Source organism: Nelusetta ayraudi, unplaced genomic scaffold, assembly GCF_046127955.1.
Source record: "Nelusetta ayraudi isolate G7.1 ecotype Tasmania unplaced genomic scaffold, CSIRO-AGI_Nayr_v1 ptg000071l, whole genome shotgun sequence".
Taxonomy (NCBI): Eukaryota; Metazoa; Chordata; class Actinopteri; order Tetraodontiformes; family Monacanthidae; genus Nelusetta; species Nelusetta ayraudi.
In genome coordinates, this window is record NW_027466121.1 from 3,577,916 (window position 1) to 3,600,000 (window position 22,085).

Below are 22,085 nucleotides of genomic sequence, written 5' to 3' on the forward strand. Positions count from 1 at the left end.
ACGCAAAATAAAAGCGATATTTCTCAGAATACGACAAAATACAATTGCGATTTTCAGGTGTTTCCATCGTGAACTGGTCACGTGACCTCGTACATTACGTCCTGTGACGTGTAAATGCGAAAAAAAAAAAGTCTTTCCATGACACTATTGCGATATACCTCTACAGTATATTGATACGTCTGAAAAAACACCTCATGAGAGCGTAAAAACCTTTTTGCCATATTTGAGGTTTATCCAAGTTTAGCTGTTTCCATAGTCAGGTTTTTTATTGCGATATTGAGGTTTTTGCGCAATTCTCGGGGTAATGGAAACACAGCTGTGCAAGATGTTCGCCTATCATCTCCGACAGCAAGGTACCATTGAACGATGAGGCTGCATTCAAGTTACTACGCACAAACGGAAAGGCTTAACAAAAAATGTACCCACCTATAACACTGACTGTAACCGTAACCTTTTTTTTTTCAAGTACTTTAGGACACACAAGTTTCGCAGCTGCAGCTGTCTACCAAAGAAGGATCGCAGCGCTGACTCAGCGCAGTCTTGCTCTTTGAAAGGCAGGTTCCAGACTCCCTTCCCTGCGGCCACCGTCTTCCTGTGCGATGCATATTGGGCCTTAAATTAAGCAGTTTTAAGGAGCCTGGAACGAGCCTGTGTGAGTTCAAACAGAAAGACACGGGGGAAACCCCCCGACAGAGCGACATGCACCTCGTTCGGCTGAGCCAACTGATCCAGGTAGCCGAAGAGATCGACGAGAGGCAGCGACATGTCACTCATGCATCACCATGGGAGACTTTCAGTGCTGAAGTACACAATACAGACATCGTGCTGCAAACACTTTTAGCGGTACATGGCTTGTTTTTTGTGTTTGCTTTTTTTTTTTTTAGCAGCATTCAAAAGTCACACCAGGCACTTGATATGAGCTGCAGAGGCAGTTTTACAGCTGATTTATGCGACACTTGAAAGACATTTGGAATGTCTTAAATACGTTACTCTAAATATTTATAATTATAATATTTTCTATTTCTTTCACTGTGATAAACCCATGGTTTATCACTTTTGTATCTCGTCCAGTGGTTTTCAACCACAGCACATTTTTTTTCTTTGGAAAAAAAATTCCATGGCACACCAGCCATCCAAAAATAATATAAAATGATATATAATAAAACGCACTTAGTGTGAAAGCTGGGCCTGTTTAGATGCCCACAAAGCTGATATCCTGGGAGCAGAATAGGCTCACATTCCTTTTAGACCAATTAAGTGAAATCGGATCATTTTTGATGGCATACCTGACATTATCTCATTATCTCACGGTACACTGGTGTGTCGTCTGACAGCAAAAGAGAAAAAAAAACTTCTATATGAGCTGAGAACCGAGAAGCTGCTGCTGCTGCTGCTCCTCATACATCTGCCTCAGGACCTGGTGCATCATGCAGAGCAGGGGCCCGCCCACGCTCAGCAGCTCGTACAGGTACAGGCAGTCGTGCGAGCGGCTCCGGATGTATGAGCGCCAGGCCGCCAGCGACTGCCGCGCCCGTCCCAACAGGCGGCGGGGCAACGCGCACGCGGCCTGAGCGGTGCGCCTCGGCCAGCTGAGGCCTCGCCTAAGCAGGGAAACCAGGGTACCTGAGGGCTGGCTCTGGACGAGGCCTGAGTAGCTCCCGCCGTCTGATGACGAGGCCGGGCCATGGTCCGCCTGCGCACGTCCAGAGAAGCATGGCGGGGTGGGGAGAAGAAAAGAAAAATCAGGAACTATTGCTGAGAGCCGCCTTCCCAATACAGAACAAAGAAGCATCGGTGTGGCCAAAGGTGTGTGGTCTTAAAGGTCCGGTGTGTGAAAATCTCTAAGGAAGCCCGGTATTTAAAGGTGTGTCATATTTGGAGATTTTAAAGAAGAAACAGTGACATCAAGTGGTTACATTTTAGATTGCAGCATCTTCAACTCTCTCCCCCTCCTGGGCCTGCCAGTGAACTACAGTGGCTTGCGGACATAAACCTAGATAACTAGTTCACCTTCTTCTTTGTTGGTTTATTTGAGGTTGCAAGAATTCACCCTAATTATGAGACATGCTGTCAGGCCGACTGGATTGTCCACGCCGGCCTTTCTTAAATGATATGGCAGTGCAATATGGCAGCTAACTGGTAGCAAGACCCTTGCTATATGTATATTCTTATGTACTACATATATGAAAACTGTTTCCAGGGCAGGAAAAACCAAATTACTTTCATTGTACAGTGAGTATATACTTATACCAACATATTTATTTACAGAATATTACGTTTTTACGAATATAAAAATCATTAATCCAGCCAAATTGTATACACTAGACCTTTACTAACTGATATTTCAAGGTGTAAATACGGCATAGTACCACCTTAAGTGCTCTGCTTTCACAAACAATCACCCCAAAGTCAAAAATCCCCAGACCACTTTTGTGAGTTGTAAATGCATTGATAGGTCAGCTGTTGACATGTCCCTTTAAACTGTGCACCGTGTCTTTAAATGATGGGCCTTTCAAAATGTATTGTTTTGTAAGTGCTTACCATTCGTCTTCTGAACCTCCCCATGTGATTGTTGGACTGACTCTGGGCGTAATGCACCTTGCAGTAAAACTTTGCTAAAAGGGGAAACAGAACAAACAACAAATCCACTGAGCAAAGAAAGCAACAGGGGGAACGTACATGTTAAGACTGCTGAACTAGGACTAGGAAAAAGAAGCCCCATGTTCTTATTCCTCAGAAGAAGATCAAAGCAGTGCAAACTAACAGAATCCACAGGCGCTTCGAGTCCAGCGTTACCTTCCAGGGAGTCGAAGGCGTGGCCGCCAAGGCGGAGGGTGCAATTACAAACGACGCAGCGGAAACACTCGCGGTGGAAGAAGTAGCCCTCGGCGCTGAGCCGCTCCATCACGTAAACCCGCTTGGCGCAGAAGTGGCAGGTGTCGCTGCCCCCGAGGCCCGAAGGAAAGTCTTTACGACTCAGACACTGAGAGACGGAGGAAGAGGAGGAGGAAGTTGTTGCACAGGCGAGTTCAGACACGTTGCCGGCTGCGGTCGAAGATTTACAGTCGGTTATTTCCAGGTTAAATTAGTCATGAAGTCCGGCAGTGACATGTAACAAGAGGCACCGTGTAGTAAATGTGGTGGTGTATCCGTAAATCATGCTGTGCCACAGAATGAAAACAAGCAGATTATGCACATATTATGTACAAATGCAATAAATGGTTTAGGAAAGTTTAATGCACAAGCAAAGGATAGCTCCAAGTCAAAACACACCTTCATGGAGCTACAATCACGGAGACACATGGGCTTTTTGGCCTTTCTGTCCGACTATAAAACTACAAATCAACACAAAACCAGAATTACAGCAAAGCTCATCAAAGACTAATGTATTAATGTTAGCAGTGAATAACCCCTAAATAATAACTGCCCTGTTTCCAGAGTTAATGTTTCCTTTTGCCCAAATATCCTCAAATGAAAGTACTTGGTGTCGGCAGTAAAGAGCAATGGAGAGCGTGGTGGTGGTGGTGGGGGGGGGGGGGGGTGTCAGCTGTGATGTTCGATGGAGGAGCAGGAGGAATCCTGGTAGTGACCAGGATCAGCCATGAGGACATCAGAGGGACATGAGAGCATGTTAGATGTTTGGGGATGAAGCCAAAGAGACTGAAATAGCTTGGACATGAACAGAGGCGGGAGAGTGAATACATCAGTGGAAGACAGACAGGAAGTCTGGAGGAAGAGCAGAGAGGCAGATGATTGGCTGAAGGGGGAAAAAAGCCCAGAGGAGAAGAAGAAGCCTTTCAATGATATTGATATTGTGACGGTGATGTGATTTCAACGCACAGTAACAGCTCCCAGTGACAACCTTTTTACGAGCATCCATCTGTTTATCACCATTACTTCAGTTGTTTTACCTACGCAGTGGCAAACAAGCCATTTTAAAACCAGCAGGCAATTATCCAAACGGCAGAGCCCTGAGAGATGAAACGGCAAGCACGAGTTAGCCGCGGTGAGCGTGTGCAAAGGTCCAGCGTGTTCAATTTTCAAGGAAGACCACCTGACAAGGCTTCCTTAAAAAATGCTTGCTCTATGTATAGTGATGTATACATAAATACACACACACATATGTATGTATGTATGTATGTATGTATGTATGTATGTATGTATGTATGGAAATATATAAAAAATAAATATATAAAAATCATAAATAAAAGCTAATTTTACACACTGGACCTTGAAGCGCGTGCACTTGCTTCTGGTCGGTGTTCCCACAATGCAACTGGTGAGGGTGCGGGTGCAGGTCAGGCTGGTCACATGCACACCTTACCGGCGCAGCATTGGGCCTGTGGTCTGTCTCATAGAGGATGGCCAACATCTGAGCCTTAGCGTCTATCGCCGACGACACCTTTCCAACGGTCCGCTGGCGACAGCGCCGCGGAAACGCAGGGGAACCGTGGTGGCGAGAGGAAGGCGGGTTAGAGGGCAGACAGGAGGAGAGAGTGACAGGAGGTTTAAAGAAGGAAAAGACTGAAAGAAGGGGAGACGGTCTGGACCGAGGGCTCTGCTCAGTACCTCTTTCATGTAGCTCGCAGCCCTGCTCGGGCAACTCTCCGAGCGGGCCACTGGTTTATGGCCCGCACTTCCCGGCGCCTCCGGAGCGCAACTTCCACGACACTGGACGACAACGAAAGTGGACGTCACTTTGCGCGATAACACACAGTGGTACGGAATGGGACGCCGGCGCGAGCCGTGCCAGGAATGAAACGGAGCCGATTATTGGGCTGAAGTACTCTGGCAGCAGCTTAGCAGCATCTCGCCCTGCTTTGAGTTCCGCTCATTATTTCATTAGTGCGCCGCGCTGGTAGGCAGCACGCATCCTTGTAGAGGGTCAAGGTTTGCTCGACGCAACACTAATTACAATTATAGCGCTTTCACAAAGAGAAGGCAGACGCTCCATTCAGCCATTTCGCAAAAGCTAATTCCTGGCTGAATTCCTGCGAGTGCCATGAATGAAGACTTTTTTCTAATTAGAAAACAAAAACATGACAGAACATAACCTTAATATAAGGGAGCAACAAGTCAAACTGTTCAGTTGGGCTCACTACTTCTCCTTCAGCTGTCACACCAGCAGATAATTAGGATATTATATTAGAATGACCGGTACTTGGGACCCCATGTAAAGCGGTTATTTTCATGTAATAAATCTAAATTAATATTGAAATGAATTACAATCTTAAGAAAATGAGGTCAGGGAATTGAAAGGTTTCCCGTTCAAGTGCAGTTTGTGCATCCCAATGATGTAAATGATTCCAGTGAGTCTTTTGAGAGGCTATGAAAGTGTGACTTAAACAGCAAAGAAGCAGACTTGCAATTTCTGTTTTCCCCTATCTGTTTGCAAACTGGCACAATTGGCACGCCAAGAGGGAGGGACTGACCTAATTGCTGTGCCTCCTCCATTGGATATCATATAACAACTCTTTATGTTGGTTAAACTGCCTTTAAACACAGACTGGTGGATCTCTGGTCCAGACGTGAGTCGACTCCTCCCAGACGTGTGGAAAACATTTTGTCTGCAGTGCGGCAGTCGGCACTTTTAAAGGACCCGATGGCGAGACATCACTCGAGCAACACTCCGCAAACATGGGGCCATTCGAAAAAAGGCACCAATCAGACAAGGAGGCCTTTACCTTCACCTGAACGTTTCCAGCCAACGTCTTATCATTAACCTTCTCCTCTGCTGGAAGGGCGAGACGAGGGGAGGTCTGAGTAGGTTCCACAGAGTTGGTATGAGAAGAAGAAGAAGAAGGAGAAGAGACAGAAGAAGAAGAAGAAGAAGACGTAGAAGTGGAAGAAGAAAAAGACGAAGAAGTAGAAGAAGAGGACGACGTAGAAGTAGATGAAGCAGAAGAAGAAAAAGACGAAGAAGTAGAAGAATACGACGATGTCGGAGAAATAGAAGAAGCAGTACAGGAGAAAGAAGAAGAGGCAGAAGTAGAAGAAAGAGAAGAAGAAGAGGCCTTGTCCTTGTGTTCAGCAGTGGACAGAGGGGCCGAGGAGAAGCCAGGCTGGGCAGAAGGCTCGGGGATGGGGTAGACAGCAGGGTAGATGGTGGAACTCTTATGTACAGAAACAGGACAAGGAGGGAGAAGAGCAGGAGGAGGGGACACTGAAGGAGAAGAGGTAGAAAGTTTCTCCTATGGAAGAAGAGGAAATTAAGGATGAAGCAGGAAAAGTAGAAAATGTCCATCACATCATCCAGTTAACGGTACTTTCTCAGGCAAATTCTGCAGCTCAGGTGTTTAGTGGAATTCTATGTGGATCCAGCTTTATCAACAGCAAAAGTATTACACCTATTTTCAGATCTCTGTTTCACCACAGCACCCAGTGGAAAAGCCTTGCAGGGTTAGAGACTCAAACACACTAGGAGTGCTGTGTTGGACCTCTGACACACAATTGTGGAGCAATCAAAGGAATTTTCTAATTCTTTGTGCGCTCGGGGAGCACAGTGTACAAAAACACCGGTATTGTTAGTGTTTGGTTTTTAATATAACTTCTGAATAAGCCCTTCTTTATTGTTCCGACACCGATATATTACATGCAGTTGGAAACACGCAGCGGCATTCTTCACTCGTGACATTATCAAAGCTTTAGTCGGTGCTGGAGGCGGCCGGCATGATACACAACCTGAGCCTCGGGCAGAGAAGACACAGGTCTGAAGGACCCGGAGAACATAGAGGAGAGATGATCGGCCCTCTCCCTAATACCCTTCCGAGCAAATTCCCTAGCCGACATTTTCTGTCGAGACAGGGAAATGACGAACTGCGTCAGTGGTCGTCTGAGATCGTGTGTTTTGGTAAAAACGAAGGCAAAAAAAAAAACAACAACACACAACCGGTATATGATGTTCACCTGCTGCGTCGGCCTGTCAGCGGAATGGTCGGTACCTGCGGCTGATAAGTGGTGCGTACTTGGAAGGGGAGAGGTGCGTTCTGGGTAATAACGGAGGGCAGCGCTGGGGCTGGGCGAGCGAGGGCTACGAGAGCCTGACGGAGAGGGAGAGCGACTGCAGGGGTGAAGAAGAGGAGGAGGAGGAGACGTAGCGTGCTGGGCCACGGCGCCGGGCTTCTCCAGCAGGCGCATGTAGACAGAGGGCTGGCGACAGACAAGCGGGAGGAGGAGCGGTTCAGAGTCGGTGTGGAGACGCGAGCCGGAGGAGATGTGACGGAGAGGAGGAAGTACCTGCCACTTGGGGCGAGGTGGAGGAAGAGGAGGCAGAGGGAGGGCTTCTTTAGGCTTTGCAAAACGAGGGTTTTCCTCCTGCTGCTGCTCCTCCTCCTCCTCCTCCTCCTCTTCGTCTTCCTCATGAGAGGCAGGGTAAGGGCAGGGAGATAGAGGAGGAGAAAGGGAGGAATCAGACGGCTCCTCATCAGACTAGTAGAGGAGGGAAAGGTAAGGAAAGGAAAGGAAAGGAGAAATGAAGGAATTAAATGAAAAACTTGGAATAATCAAGATGTCATTTCTAGTAGTGTTGTAGTCAAGACCGCACCAACCGAGACCAAGAAATGATCAAGACTAGAGAGTATTGAGACCGAGACAAGAGCAAGACCTTTGGGGTTTGAGACCAAGACAAGATCATGATTTTAAATATCAAAGATAAATAACAACAAAACAGAAAAAAATTACCCGTATCTTTTTTAAATTCAAGTTTGTTTCTGAATCGAACAGCGACATATCCAGGAATAAACGGGAGTGTAACAAGGCAGCAGCTGGATTCTTTTCTGTTATTATTTGTCATTGCAGTGCTGGCTGAGTCCTGACCGTTCTTGATCTGGATTTCGCCCCAGTCTGAGACCCAGACAAGAGCGAGTAAAGATGCCTCCGAGTCTGAGACGAGACTGAGATCCTTAAAAAGACAAATCTCAAGTGCTACAGAACTAATTTCTAGAACAGCGAGAAAAAGGGGTTAACCACAAGGTTCCTGCACATGTGGGATTTCAAAATTCCAGACTTTTCCAAACTCTAATTTCCAGACGTGCCTTTTTGTTTTTTCTATGAGAAAATAGATTTTGGGGGGGTGGGGGGGGGACAGAGACGGAGAGGCGTCCCCGAAATATACGGGACAAAGTGAAGTGCATCCCGTATCAGTTCATTACGGGACAGGTTTTTTAGTTGCCAAATATGAGACAATTGTGTATTTTACGGGAGTAGACCACAGACGGAAATCAAATGAGGTTGTGTCCCGGGAGCGATTTTATTTTTCCCGGGACAGGTGGTGAAAAAAGAGAACAATTCTGGGAAAAACGGGACGGGTGGCAACAGTATCTGTGACTCAAATATTTTTAGCGAGGCTCAGATGTTACTCTGGAAATGTTTCAAGTCACATTTGACGTTTCCCACCTTTTCACCACCTGAACATTCCCTACTTTTCCTTACTTTGGAAGGAACCCCATAAACAGGTCTTAATCTTTAAACATCCCATTAGTTTGCCACAAACACATCCAATTTAAATGGACATTTCTTCTTCAAATCGATCCTCAAAGTGCTTTCAATGGTGTCCTTTCCGATGGAAGAGCGCCCCCTACCTGCCAACCTTGGGCGAATCTCACCTTGCCCCTGGTCAGCGGTGCGGAAGAGTTTTCCTCGAACTTGGCCTGCAGCTGCGTCGCCATGGAGCGGACCCTGTTCTCCCGCATCTCCCCGTCCTCGCCAGCAGGGGGAGCGCTGTGACAAGACAACTGGACGCCGCGGGCGGGAGAAGAGGTGAAAACTTTGAGCGGTAGACGGAAGGCTTATTTGAAACGGTTTGCGTTCGAGGTCCCTCCCTACTTCTGAGAGATAGTGGTTGCCCTTCCGCCGCCTCTTGTTGACAGAATCCTCCTCCGGCTTCTTCTCCTCCTGCGAGAGCAGACACCAGAAGAAGAGGAGACCTTGGATAAAGGCGAAATACCGACCACAACATAACAATACTTTTCATATGAGCTAGCATCATTGTTTTATAAACTGGTTACTGCAAGGAATCTTTCAATATCTGTCAGCTATTATTATTATTATTATTATTATTATTAATATACACAAATCCCATTACCCTGGGGATCCTCTTCCTGGGCTGAGTCACCTGAGCATGGTTGGTCTTAGCTTGATAATGTTCGCTGTTCTCATCCGGTTCTCTTGAACCTGGAACACAGGAAATAGATCATGTATTTGAGGTCAAAGTTAGCCCGACACAGTCAAACTCAGAATCTGCTATGGGAACTCATTGCCTTAAATGGGTCTTGGGATTAACCCCTTTCTACTGTTACTTGAGAAGGAAAAGGGCCATGCTAGCTAATCACAGCTGTGTATCCTGTGTGACGCTTTAGGTGGTCAGTCGTCACTGGTGAAATCAACAAATCCCACAAATGAACCGCACAGTTTTCAACAAAAAAATCTAGGAATAAACACCATCACATTGCTGCCTCTACAGCGGTCTGTCAATCATTAGTGAATCCAAACAGAAAAGAGAGTTTCCTACTATTCTTCTTTCAAAGCAAATTTCTGACAAAGAAGGCTGAGGACTGACAGACCGTTTAAGGTGAACTACTGGGGATCCCTTCTAAAAGGGGAAAAAAAAAATAACATTAACGTGTAGATCATTATTGATCAAGAAGTTAAAATTGTCCAAAAAAAAAAGTCTCCCAGCTAATAGGTGTGCATATGTTTTCAACATATTAAATGATTTTATTTAACAAAAAAGGTCGCACAAAATCCAAACGGTGCGTTTCAGCACAGCGCCAAGATTGATAGACTAATGAGAATTTACATTGGTAGAACAGACAAAAAGAGCCTTCAGACAAGAGGGTATCAAGCTTAGGGTGAGGTGACCCGCAGAAGAACACGGCATGGACAAAGGGTTATTCAATCAGTGCAACGTGAAAATCAAATGATGAGGAGGAATGTGTGCAAAAACCATAAATAGTACTTTTGTGTAATAATACCCGGGAGGAGGAGTGGTAGTCTGTAATATAACAGTACACAGAGTCGTGACTACTGACTGAACATCACCAGGATATTTGCACAGTGAAGACCCTGTTCTGCATCTCCAAGCACATTCCCACCAAGTGGACTGTGTGAGCAGTTTAACCGGAGGAGCACTTCCACTCTTCCACTTATTCCTAGCCTTGCAGAAGGTGTGAAGCTCTCCGTGGTGACAACTCTAGTGTAGGACACTCTGCATCAAAGCAGCAAGGAGTCAAATGAAGCTGGAGATCACAGCAGTGGGTGGAAGGACAGACGGGACGGGACTGGACGGGAAGCCTCCACGGTTGCGTGGAAAGACTGGGCCCTCTGCAGACATAGTGCACATACCAGTCGTGTCTCTGGCACACACACAACCCGACCGCGGTTGTGTAACCTGCAACCGCAGCTAATGCACTGGATAAAATAGTCCCTGAGCTTCAGTTCGACCGGCCAGCGTGCAAAGAAAAGGGACTTTGTAGTGCAGCAGCGGTGACGACCCGCCAGCATCTTTAAACACTGAGTTTCAGGAATCCTTCCTGGTCCTGCCCCTGAATAAAGAGTCCTCTTTGTTACCAAAAAAGAAAGCAAATCAAATCCTGTTTAAACAGCTTTTTTTGTCCTGCCAGGTTTAGTGTTGCACATTTTTTGGGAGGCTGGGTTAAAGCTTTTGCATGCAGACAGATGACAGAACAGCCCCATGTATTTGAACTGTATCAGATCATCCATTCAAAAAAGAAAAAGAATACTGCAGTGACTTTATGAATGAATCAGTTCTGTCAAGTTGTATTTGCTTCACTATCCAATCTATTTTTCCATATTTTCTTTTATTCATTTTCCAACCATCCAAGAATTTACACTCGCCGGCCACTTTATTATGTGTAATGTTCAATAGCTTGTTGCCTTGTAAAACGGACAAGAGGTTATTCACACAGACATCTGATCCAGAAGGCACAGAAAAATAAAACAAAAAAAAAAACCCAGGAAGCGGAAAATTGGTCCGACTAAAATTTGTGAGGGAGACGTTGACGGCTCGAGTTTTTCCACTGGTGTGAGCAGACACATGAGCTGCGGCGGGCCATGGTGTTTAAACTCAGCTTGAAACCACAGAAAGTAGTGAAGCAAACATCCTTTCCATCAGGGGTCTGTTGGTTTCCTCTTTTGGTTGTGCAAAGTGCTTTTGAGACGCCGCTGGATGTGATTACTGGCGCTTTATAAATAAGAGTTGATTGATTGACTAAGAATGGTATTCATTCAGTGTTGCTTTCTGTTTGTTGCCATGCTACAGCAGCATCATCACTATAATCACACTGTAGTATAATAGACTAGGGGTTTTCCGAAGATTTTGGACTATGACTCTCAGACTAGTGCAGGCGTGGGCAAACTACGGCCCGAGGGCCATATGCGGCCCTTTAAGCTTTTTAATCCGGCCCACCGAACTACAATAAATGATTCTAATAGAAAGTGAGTCTGAATTTCTCACTTCTCCAAGTCATTGTACATCTTGAAGATAAATTGAGGCAAAACGACAGTTTTTTTCTGGTTTTTCAAGATAACAAAAAACAGTCGAATTTAAAGGGCGTTTAAACCTTCCCCATGAAATGGTTCAGAGCTGCTGCCAAGAGGCTAGACTGACCTTTGTCGTTCCCCGGAGAGCTCCTGAAGGCCTCGTAGAATTTGGACAGGTAGAGGACCATCAGCAGCTTGTCCGGTTCAGCCTCCACGGCCATCTCCTGTCCCCGGATCACCGGCTGGATGCCGAACGCCCGCTCGGCCACGTCGAACGCCAGCTGGTTGTTTCCGGCCACGTCCTCCTCATTGAGAGAATCGTAATCGCTGTAGGGGGGACAGAGACGAAAGGAGGAGGGGGGGGCGGGGGGGGATAGATCATCAAGTAAACAGTATGTTTGAGATACATGATGCCGACTCATAAGGATCCACCGTCACGGTGAAGTTGATTGAAGGCAGGAAACAAAAGCGAATAGACAACACCAGGAAATTGGCTCTGCTAAAAAAAAGATCAGGGATTTTTTTCAAAAGGAAATGAATCGCTGTGTCGTCTCTACCAGAGCAATTACTTTTCTTTTTCTTCTTTTTTTTTTAATAAGACCGCAATGCTAAATTCATCCAAGTCTGTGCTTTCTCAAAATACGACAATTTAATGTCTAGTGAACAAACATTTGGAATGTGGCCCTGCAACACAAAAATTGCAGGGTCATTTCAGTCAACCTGGAGCTGCACGCACACAGTTGAGTCAGGTCTAAAATCCAACATAAAAAAATAACTATTTTGTTAAAAAACAACACAAGCTTTGGCAAACCTCCAGAGTTCCCAAATGAGGTTAAGGGTTTGGGATTGGAAAAGCAAAAGTTCAACTACGATCCCTTGACTGCTGAAAAACCAGCCCAAACCAGGAATATGACAAAAGGTCAGCAGTGTGAGTATTGGCGCACATCTTGTGTTCCTGGTGAGATCACAGACAAGCTTGGACACAATTAGTTGTATTTACAGAAACTGTCGGGCGAATTTATAAAGAACTTTGGGATAATTTGCTTTGAAAAGAGAAATGTAAGCGCTTCCTACGAAAAGAAGCGGAGTCAAATAAAACCACAAGAACAGTTAAGTGGGGATTTAAGGCAATAGTCAAGAAGCAGAAGATGCAAACAGGCCAAGTCATCAGGATTGAGTAAAAACAGGTGTAAGCAAGCAGACAAGCTTGACAGCAAACTAGAGGAAGTTGTTTGGAAATACGTGGTTTCCATGAAAGTTCTCATGCAAATTTCTCATTAATGCTCATTAAAAGTTTTTTTTTTTTTTTTTTTTTAAACAAAGAAAACAACACACTGATAGATTTTGCATATGTGCACTTGGATGTTCACCAGAACAAACTGACAACCCCTGGCAAACAAGGATATAACATAATTCGGTGCACAATGTCAAGTCAGGGAGCAGGCTGGTCATACTGAAAGCTGAAAGGCAGCCTCCTCTTGGTGTCTTCTGTATTATTTTGTTCTCCAGTCATTTACTATGGAAAAGCTAGTCCTGTATTATGCATCACAATCTGTTTTCCGTGAAGTTCAATGAGGCGAGCACACGCTCGTTTAACTTTGACCTGCTCAGTGCGCAGAGTGCCAGTTTGAGGCAGGTGACTGTCTGGCGAGCAGAGTTTAATCCAGCGGGGTCACGGTCAGAATAACCGACAACACCATCACATGGTTAGAGGTGTGCATGCGCGCGTGTGCAGTCGTACATGAGGTCGGGCCTCTGGCGGTGTATGAGGGCGCACAGCGCCAGGCCGTTCCTCCACGACGACGTGAGGTCGGTGACGTCGACGCCTCGGTAGCCCTGAGTCTGTTTCTGGCACCAGGTGAGCAGGCGGCCGGGACGAATCTCCGACTCTGTGGAACAGAAATGAAAGGAAACGTCAGCGCCAAAACAAGCCTGTCTTCATGATTGTTATGAAACCTGCTTCGAGTTCTTCAGGCACCGTCGGCGAGTGCCAGCGGTTGCGCAACAGGTTGCCAGGGCTTATTCCTTCTTTTCGGGCAATAACCCTGAATCCTGTTGTCGACGGCTGTCCCGCCACTTGAAAGACTTGAATCGCCGCCCGGGGCCCGAAGCAAAGGCAGCTTGGCGGCGCAAGAAAACGCACGGCGGACGTTCATGCCACTGGCAAACTGGTAAACTAATACTGCGGCATTGACTTGAAATCACTGTGTGGGTTTTCCAGCTTTCAATAGAATTTTTGTAATGATTCGTTGCTTTCAAACAAGGCGGCTCCCACCGCCGGCTATTTACACAGTGCGTGGAGTTCGTCAGCTGCAGGAATATTTATATTATATTCAGTGTTAATGTGGTAACATGTCCCCAGTTCATGTCCTTCATGAACAATTGGAAGCGAAGACCTGAACAAGACCAGCATGGCACACAATGCCAAGGGGTGAGGCTAATGCCACATTCCCAGGCAAATATTTTTCAAAACAAGATGTTAAGGTGGAAAATCTGTGCCGTTTGCCTTCAATAAGCTGTAAAATATGGAGGTGCATTATCACACTTTACTATAAGTCATGACTATTTGCAAGTGCTTTACAAGATAAAACCATCAACAACAGGTTCTTACACACGTTAGGCTACATTTTACATTTGTTCTTGTTTCAATCCTGAGTCTTAATCCTGTTTTTGTTTTGTTTTTTCGAGCGTGTGTTTTTTTATGTTCTTGTGTGAGTTGGTGTTGTCTTTAATTGCAGCTTTTATGTTTGTGAGGCTGTTGCCTTAACCAGGATTGCATTAAAAAAAGAGATTGCTGCATCTCAACACGGCTGACCTGGTTAAATAAATAAATAAATAAATAAATAAATGGGAAGCAAATATCCTTTCCTTCTAAACAATTTCAAAAAGTCTTTTTTCTTATTTGCACTGAAATATTCCTCTGCAATTAGCTCAGAAGACTTTCAAAAATGTTTGACCGGAAACACTTCCGAATGCAGAGACTGCAGAGGGTGCAGAGTGCGTGTGGCTTCATTTGAACTTCATTCCGGCTCTCCCTGGTGGCTCCCGCCGGTTAAAGCTTCACCTCAAGACTAAACAACCGGCTCCCTCACATTGTGACTTTGTGGAGTCGAGCGGGTCTGCACACGTCTGTGAGAGGCATGGTGTTTGGCCCTGTAACATTACCCGGTGGCATTGTCTGTGACGAGGCGAGTCCCTATGTAACGGCGATATGACTGGAGGTGGACACTAACACGCAAACTTATTTTTATCTTTCCCTCAGCCTGATTTCTTTTTAATGCTGCTGCTGCTGCTGCTGCTGCGTCAGCGGTGAGGCAGTTTTCTAAACTTAAGCCCCGCGTCTTTTTATAACGTGCGGAGGCACCGGTGCAAACTGCAGCTCACGCAGCTCACGCAGCTCACGCAGCTCACGCTAATCCCAGCAGTGACTCACAGTATGATCACATTGCTGTTCCAACATGGTGGGAAGTTTTTAAAAGGCAGAACACAAACAGTCTCATCTGACCACATGCTACTAATCCCACTGTCATCGTGCGTTTTAAAGGTCCAATGTGTAAAAATGATGATTTTGAGATTGGTAAAAAGGACAGTTTTTGGTAACAATTTATAATAAGTAGACATTATTAAGCAATAATCGATACAAACTACATTCCAATGAGTATTTATGTCAGAAACATACTTTATAAATGATGATGAATTGGCATAACTAATGTGTTTATGAATGATGAGCTTGGGAGAAGGAGGGTGCGAGAATGAGAGCTGCAATCTAAAATCTGACCACTAGATGGTAGAATTTTTACACACTGTACCTTTAAAATACTTGCTGCTGCTGTAATGGTTTTGCATTGAAAGCAGCATGAATTATTCAAGTATGAAAATCTGACGAGATAAGTTTGTGGTTTTAGGCGTCAGTGGAGTTTTCTTCTGAGCATTTTGGAAAGCGCAAACTGGTGACCCGATGTCGCAGAGGACCGCTCCACGTCGGCGCATCTGCACAACTCACCTTTCCTGGACGTGTTTAAGGATCTGTGCTTGGGCACTCCTCGCTCTAGGCGACACGAGCCCTGTTGGCCGTCGATGAACAGGTGACGCACCTGAGCAGAGGAAGACGTTTGGAAAACAGCAAACGTTAAATGGGGGAGTGAGGTTGGAGTGTTGCGTAACAAGCGAGTCGTTGCAGGAGTCTTAGCTTGCAGGCTTGCAGAACTGTGTGCGCCGATATATCCTGCTCAACCCGTCAGTAAGGAAAAGTGACATTTGAAGTTGTTGCCAATACAAACACATGTCGGACGGAGACTGTAACTGATCCAAACTTGTGCCAGGCGGAGGGAAACGGATGTGCGTAGTAATCGCAGGGAACGTCTTGTTTCAAATATTCCATTCGCTTCGCGTGTTTGCATTAGCGTTTGCATTTTTCAGTCAGCCAAGGCAATAAATAGCTGCTGATGTTCTGACCTGGTGTGGACGCACACAGGTGGAGTTGAGGTTGGGGTAGCGGCTGGCCGGGTCGATGGTGTACTGCTCAAAGTTCTTGCTGATGTTCTCTGTGGTGGTCTGGGGCAGCAGCCGGTAGAGACTCTCCCTGCAAGACAAGAACAGATCAAACTCTATGAAAAGAATTGGAAAACCAAATTGTGAAAAGCAGGACGCTGGGAACGAAGCGTCACCTTTCAGCCAGTAACTCCAGGGGGCTCCTGCCCTGCGCCCAGCCCTTCACCATCCAGGTCGTGTCGAAGGCCGCCAGAAAGCCCCGGGCGCAGCCGGTTCCCATCGGCCAGAAGGGCTGAAGAAACACAACACGTGGCATCCGCGTCAAAACGCACCGGCTGACGCTCAGACAGCGGGTGACACCGCCTCCTCAGCCACCCACCTCCAGCAGACTGTCGCCCACCAGCGCCACCACCAGCTGGTGCCCGTGCTTCTCCCTGATCAGGGCGGCGTTCTCCGAGGCGTACATGCAGGTGAAGTCGAACATGGCCACGTCCGGCTGCCCGTAGTGGTTGATGGCGTAGTCCAGGGACGGCAGCTGGTAGTTGGTGCCAAAGTCGGCGGCCTCGCGGGCGTACGAGAGCAGCGCCTCCTGGTGGACGTTGTCCGCGCTCAGCAGTCGCTCCGTCTCTATGTAGTCCTGCGCCCAAATCCCAAGGCAGGGAGAGAAGGAGGAAGTGGAAGAGGAGAAGGAGACGTGAATGGTAGCTCATTTAAATCTTGAACCCGCGGACCTCGATATGTTATGTACTGTAGAGGTATATATATAGAGTACAAATACTTTGTTTCTGTACTTCAGAAGGTTTATCAGGTATCTATACATTTGTAAGTGTACTTCCTACTTCTTGCATTGGAAAAGCTTGCAGTATCCATACATTTACTTAAGTGCAGAATGTGAATGCTTTTGCCAACTCTGACCAGGAAGAGGTTGGAGGTGCATCTAAAGGTTGTGGTTACCTCCTATTGACAAAGGTGTTGATTGTGCCAATAGGGAAACGCTAAAAAAAACAAAACAACGTCAATCAAGACGGAGGCAACTGTCAATAAGGTGGGCGGGAGAGTTAAAAGCCATCTAAATATGAGCCAGTCTGGACCTCAGTACCCTAATGCTGGGACACTGTAGGTTCCACTGACTGGTCTGTGATGGCAGGCCACGCTGAGAGAGACAGAGCAAAGAAAGAGAGAGAGAGAGGGAGAAGGATGAGGAGGAGAGAAGCTGACTCACAACAAGTGAGTCAACACAGCCATGGGGGTGTGTTGTGGAAACAGAGTAAAGGATGTGAGCATTATCTAATTAGAGCTGTGTGTCATCAGCATCCCTAATGGAAGCCCATCAGTCTCCGCCAAAGCCAGTTCAAAAAACGCCGGCAGCACTGCCGCTCTAATTCTGAATACTGAGCCATGTGTTAATTTTGTAATTGAAAGTCATGAAGGTCGGTTGATGTACGTTGGTGTCAGGGACAACAGCTTGAAAATGAATAGCCAATAATGATAAAGACAGCTCAGATCTTTGATTTGGGATTTACACTCCAAAATACCTTCATTTTTAAAGTTAACAGTTTCAAATGTGCTGCAGATTATGTATTTTGTATTGTAAATGCGTGTAGTGTTACTGAAAACAGGGACATGAGACAAAACAAACTTGCCAAAATTAAGATTAAAATCAACTGTTATCTATGAGCAAATATAGAGCACTGGCTATATTAATCTTCCTCTTTCATGTGTATTTAAAAGATATAGGGGGGGAACTCTATCAATTTTCCACATCAAAGCCTACGACGAAGCACAACTCTATTCATCCATCAAGAAGCTTTTTGTGTCTCCCAAAGTTTCCGTGACAAGAAATGTTCCCCCAGTGATAGATGATCAAGATGGACGAGGTCTGACTTTAAGCCTGAAATGAAAGGAATCTTGGCTTTTGGAGATGGAGATAAGTGAGTTTGAACACTTTGTCATCTTTGCTGAAGCGGCTTTGGCCTCCCTTAGCATTTAAAAAATAAGCACAATGATGTTAGTGGGACCGCGACATAGTGAGCAATGCCAAAGCCCCTCCAACCATGCCATGGATATACATGCTAACCTTGCGTGTGCATACTCACGTTGATGATGACCCCCTTCTCGAGCAGACTCTGCTTCTTTGCCGTCATGACAAAGTAGTGCGTGTTGTCTCTGTAGTAAACAATGTTCTCCAAGTCGATGCCTGAAAACACGAGCAAATACACTTAACAGAGCCACCCTGCAGTGCAACCGGTGGACGCAATTATGAGCGGCAGGAGCAAACAGACAAACTCAAACAGTGGACGAGTTGTTTTAACTCAGAGAACGCTTTGTAGTCTTTGCTGCTGGCGCCTCGTTTAAGGAATTTTTTGACGTACCCGTCTCCTCTTTGAGCTCCAGAAAGAACTTCTGGTTGAAAATGAAGGCGACGCCGCTGATCTCCTCCACTTTGGCCTCTGCGGTGGTGTTCCGGTTGACAAAGTTGGCCGTGATGGCGATGGCCAGCTTCCCCCGAAACTCTTTGCGAGCAAAACCTGCCAGGAAGTCAGGAAGAAACCTCATCCAACATCTTATAAACAGGTAACTTTAATTCACTTAACTTTTTTTTTTACATTTTAACCAGGCTTTAGTGAACTGTAAAACTATAAATAAAAAAAAAATAAAAAAACAACAACGTTATATCGTGAAAATTGTCACGAAATAACGTGATAGTTTCACGTTACAATGTCAAAATTATCACGAAATAACGTGAAATTTTTAACATGATACTGAGCCCTTTTTTTTTTTCTAGGGTGGCAGCAATGTGCTTCCGTAGTAGATAAAGCAGTTCTCGCCAGTCATAAAATGAGCCATTGTAGCCATATTAAGCTATATTTGTGCAAGCTGCTTCGCGGCCTGTGTAAAACTAATTAGTTCGTTGGTGACAGCTGTTGTTGTCAGGCTCATAGGAAGAAATGTGCACATAAGCGACTGGGAGTACAAAGACCGGGGCCTTGTTGACGTGCCCTGCATACTCGTGTCACACTAATGTTTCTCAAGGGAGACATCAACGTTATTAGCGCTAGCGGTTTACAAGATGTTGATTCCTTCTGTAATCCGTTGCTTCAGTACCCAATGGCTATAACCATAGAGACTTACGGATGTGAAGCGAACATAGGAACAACATCGCATAACATAGGAAATTTGAAAAGACGTGCAATTGGTGAAAAACCTGCAAACAGCAAATACAAGCACGCGAACCCAATGGCCCCCATACAAACGTACAGCTCCAGTTGAAACTGTGTCAACAGGAAATGCTTTTCCCAGTGACTGAGGGCAGCTTTGCACAATTCACCCTTTTCCCAGTGAAACGTAACAAACACAGCTTTGACCTCCGGCTATACTTATCCTACAGATTTAGATTAAGAGGGGGGGCGGGGAAACTTTTACAAGTCTGATTCGGGGCAGTGTGTCATATTCCACTCTCATTCCCATTTGCGTGAGGCGGGCAAAGTTACCGTCCAACGTGTTTTTGCGTCCGTCCGCTCCAATGACCACATCAAAATCAAAGTCCGAGACCGGATGGCTGGAGGGCCGGACCTCGGCTCGCCACCCGGGACCTGGGAAAGAACACAACCATCATCTGTGAGCTGCCTGAATCTTAGGTAAAATCATACATGTGTATATGGCGGTGTGGAAATAAAGATTTACAATACAAATACAAAAATACTTACAAATATCTAGCTAAGGCTTAAGTAACTGTAATACTCCATAGCCGTAATTTGCCCACGTCTGCTCTATACTCTTGTTATAGCCCCACCCACTCAACACACAGCTAAGCTGAAACACACTCACACACACTTACTGTCATCGTTCTGCTCCGCCGGCGGCTCGACTAACTTGACAAACTCCACGTTGACGTGAACCTCCACTCCCAGAACCAGACTCACTTTCAACAGCATCAGCTGGAGCTGGCGGATACCTGGAGCGCACAAAAAACAAACACAGGCGCTCAGTCACATTTCCTGCGCCGATACATAAAAAGTATTGATGAGAAAGTGAAAACGGTGAACAGTGAAAAGAACTGACAACTTGGGATATTAAGTGTTTTTGCCACAGTCAGTGTCAAACGTATCAGAAAACTGAATCGCCACACCACACCTGACCTTGAAGCAGCAGTATCTATATACAGAGTGTGGATTTTTAGCCCTCGCTCGCTCAGTCAGGCCTTCACATTCTCCTGCTGAGCACATTTCAAACTCTGAGCAATGAATGTGCAAGTAACAAAGTGGACAAGGATGAAGATCAAACATCAAACTGGATGAACCAGAAGAACGACACAGGTCTGACGTGAGCAAAGCAGTTTGACTGAAAGTTTGCGACATAAACACAAATATTTAGTCATCTGTCTGTCTGTCTCTGTCGGTCTATCCATCTCAAAAGGACCTATGACATTATGTAAATTGTCTGCAAGAGCTTTTTCGCACTGTAAGCGAACACAGCTGAGCACTGCGTGTCTGCATGCAAACCAAAGCTAAGAGAGTTCATAGCTCCCATTTTTAGATCCACATATCTGACAATGAAGAAAATCACTTACTGCCCCTTTAAGTTAGTCTTTACTTGAACATCAAGGAACATTACAGAGCTCCATCATGTCAGAAACAACAGCAAACAAATCAAAAGTTACAATCTTTTCTTTCAGAACTCAATTCTAAAACTCTTATTTTCCAAACCTGATTGTTTAAAGTGTAACACAAACATTGAGGCCGTGTAAACAGGAAGTGAAACATGATGTCTGAGCAGCAATTAAAGGACGAAGACAGCGCTCGAGTCATATGGAGAAGCAGTCGTGCACTAATGGGAACTCAACTTCAAGAGGGGATATTAATACTCGACATGGTTGCTAAAGCTGGAGGACGGGACACGTCAACGGAAATTTCCCACCAGGGACACGGAGACCGCAGAGAAAGAAGCAAACTGGGGCCGCTCACATGTTGCAGATTCTCACAGTCATCATGTGTGTCTGAGAAGAAGACTCATTTAGACACAGAGTCGCTATTTCAGTCCGTGACATGTCAAGCATTCAGCCGCCACACACAATTTAGATGCAAAGGCGTCGGATTGTTTTTTGCATGTTGTCGCTCTTGAAAAGTCGTTGGAGGAAGAGATAAGGATGCGAGATCACGAGAGGCGCAGCGGTAATGAAGGAAGTCATTAGAAATAACACACATGATGATGGAAGACACTAACACTGTGCCCTGGGGTTTTAACTGCACAGAAACATTTACACTCTGTTTAATAATAATAATAATAATAATAATAATAATAATAATAAAATAATAGACCTTTATTTGTACAGCGCTAAATCACAACCAAAGGCGTCTCAAAGCGCTTTATACAATGAAGAGAGAACCAACCGGGCCCCCGGAGCAAGTAAGATGCGACAGTGGCTGGGAAAAACTCCCCTGTGGGAAGAAACCTAGGGCAGAACCAGACTCCAGAGGGCCATCATCTGCTTATGAGTAGTTGGGGTAATCTTTTATTATTATTTAGTTCAAAAGTAATTATACGTTATGGGAAATATTCAGGCGGGAATCACTGGGAAAAACATGCTTTGAGACTCACTGATGTGGTCGATGGCGCCGGCGCAGAACTTCCCGTAGAACTTCTTGGCGCCGAGGCCGCGGAGGTCGTGTATGGTGAAAGGCCAGAGGTGGAGCACGTTGTTGCGGGAGAAGGTGTCCCTCTTCTCGATCACGACCACCTTGCAGCCCAACAGGGCCAGCTCGATGGCTGTGCGCAGACCGCAGGGCCCGCCCCCGATGATCAGACACTGCATGGCGGCAACCAGCAGAAGAAAATGTATTTGATTATTTGGCCAGAACTGGGTTTGCAATGAAGTGAAGTAAAGTATAGTAAAATAAACCCCAGTAATTAAGCAGTTGGTTAAATACTCTGATCACAACTGGCCCAAAAACTTAAATTCTGTGCTGTCTTTTAATAATTATTATAATTTTTCTGCTTCAAATAACATCAATTAGTCTGTATTAAGAGCTGATTACACTGATGTGATGTCAAAAGGATGCTGCATCTGGAAGACCTCCAATGGTTGCCTTTGATTA

The 22,085-nt window shown here is 45.6% G+C and overlaps 1 protein-coding gene across 10 annotated transcripts in view; it reads right to left on the bottom strand.

Moving 5' to 3' along the window:
* The window catches only part of mical2b (microtubule associated monooxygenase, calponin and LIM domain containing 2b), a 48,736-nt gene that overhangs the window by 12,396 nt on the left and 14,255 nt on the right, over window positions 1-22,085 (bottom strand). For 4 of the 10 annotated variants that reach the window (XM_076042894.1, XM_076042892.1, XM_076042897.1 and 1 more), the window contains exons 3-24: window positions 21,589-21,796; window positions 19,829-19,945; window positions 19,482-19,583; window positions 18,363-18,518; window positions 18,087-18,187; window positions 16,370-16,627; window positions 16,167-16,282; window positions 15,955-16,081; window positions 15,503-15,593; window positions 13,241-13,388; window positions 11,627-11,826; window positions 9,083-9,171; window positions 8,824-8,892; window positions 8,604-8,732; window positions 6,907-7,428; window positions 6,682-6,792; window positions 5,685-6,191; window positions 4,570-4,671; window positions 4,325-4,417; window positions 2,797-2,983; window positions 2,542-2,615; window positions 1,624-1,693 (exon numbers count right to left, since the gene is read on the bottom strand). In XM_076042894.1, the coding sequence (XP_075899009.1) occupies window positions 1,624-1,693; window positions 2,542-2,615; window positions 2,797-2,983; window positions 4,325-4,417; window positions 4,570-4,671; window positions 5,685-6,191; window positions 6,682-6,792; window positions 6,907-7,428; window positions 8,604-8,732; window positions 8,824-8,892; window positions 9,083-9,171; window positions 11,627-11,826; window positions 13,241-13,388; window positions 15,503-15,593; window positions 15,955-16,081; window positions 16,167-16,282; window positions 16,370-16,627; window positions 18,087-18,187; window positions 18,363-18,518; window positions 19,482-19,583; window positions 19,829-19,945; window positions 21,589-21,796 (3,577 nt within the window). Of the gene's footprint in view, window positions 1-1,623; window positions 1,694-2,541; window positions 2,616-2,796; window positions 2,984-4,324; window positions 4,418-4,569; window positions 4,672-5,684; window positions 6,192-6,681; window positions 6,793-6,906; window positions 7,429-8,579; window positions 8,733-8,823; window positions 8,893-9,082; window positions 9,172-11,626; window positions 11,827-13,240; window positions 13,389-15,502; window positions 15,594-15,954; window positions 16,082-16,166; window positions 16,283-16,369; window positions 16,628-18,086; window positions 18,188-18,362; window positions 18,519-19,481; window positions 19,584-19,828; window positions 19,946-21,588; window positions 21,797-22,085 lie in introns of all 10 variants that reach the window. The other 6 variants (XM_076042895.1, XM_076042896.1, XM_076042898.1 and 3 more) reach the window with 6 other exon arrangements.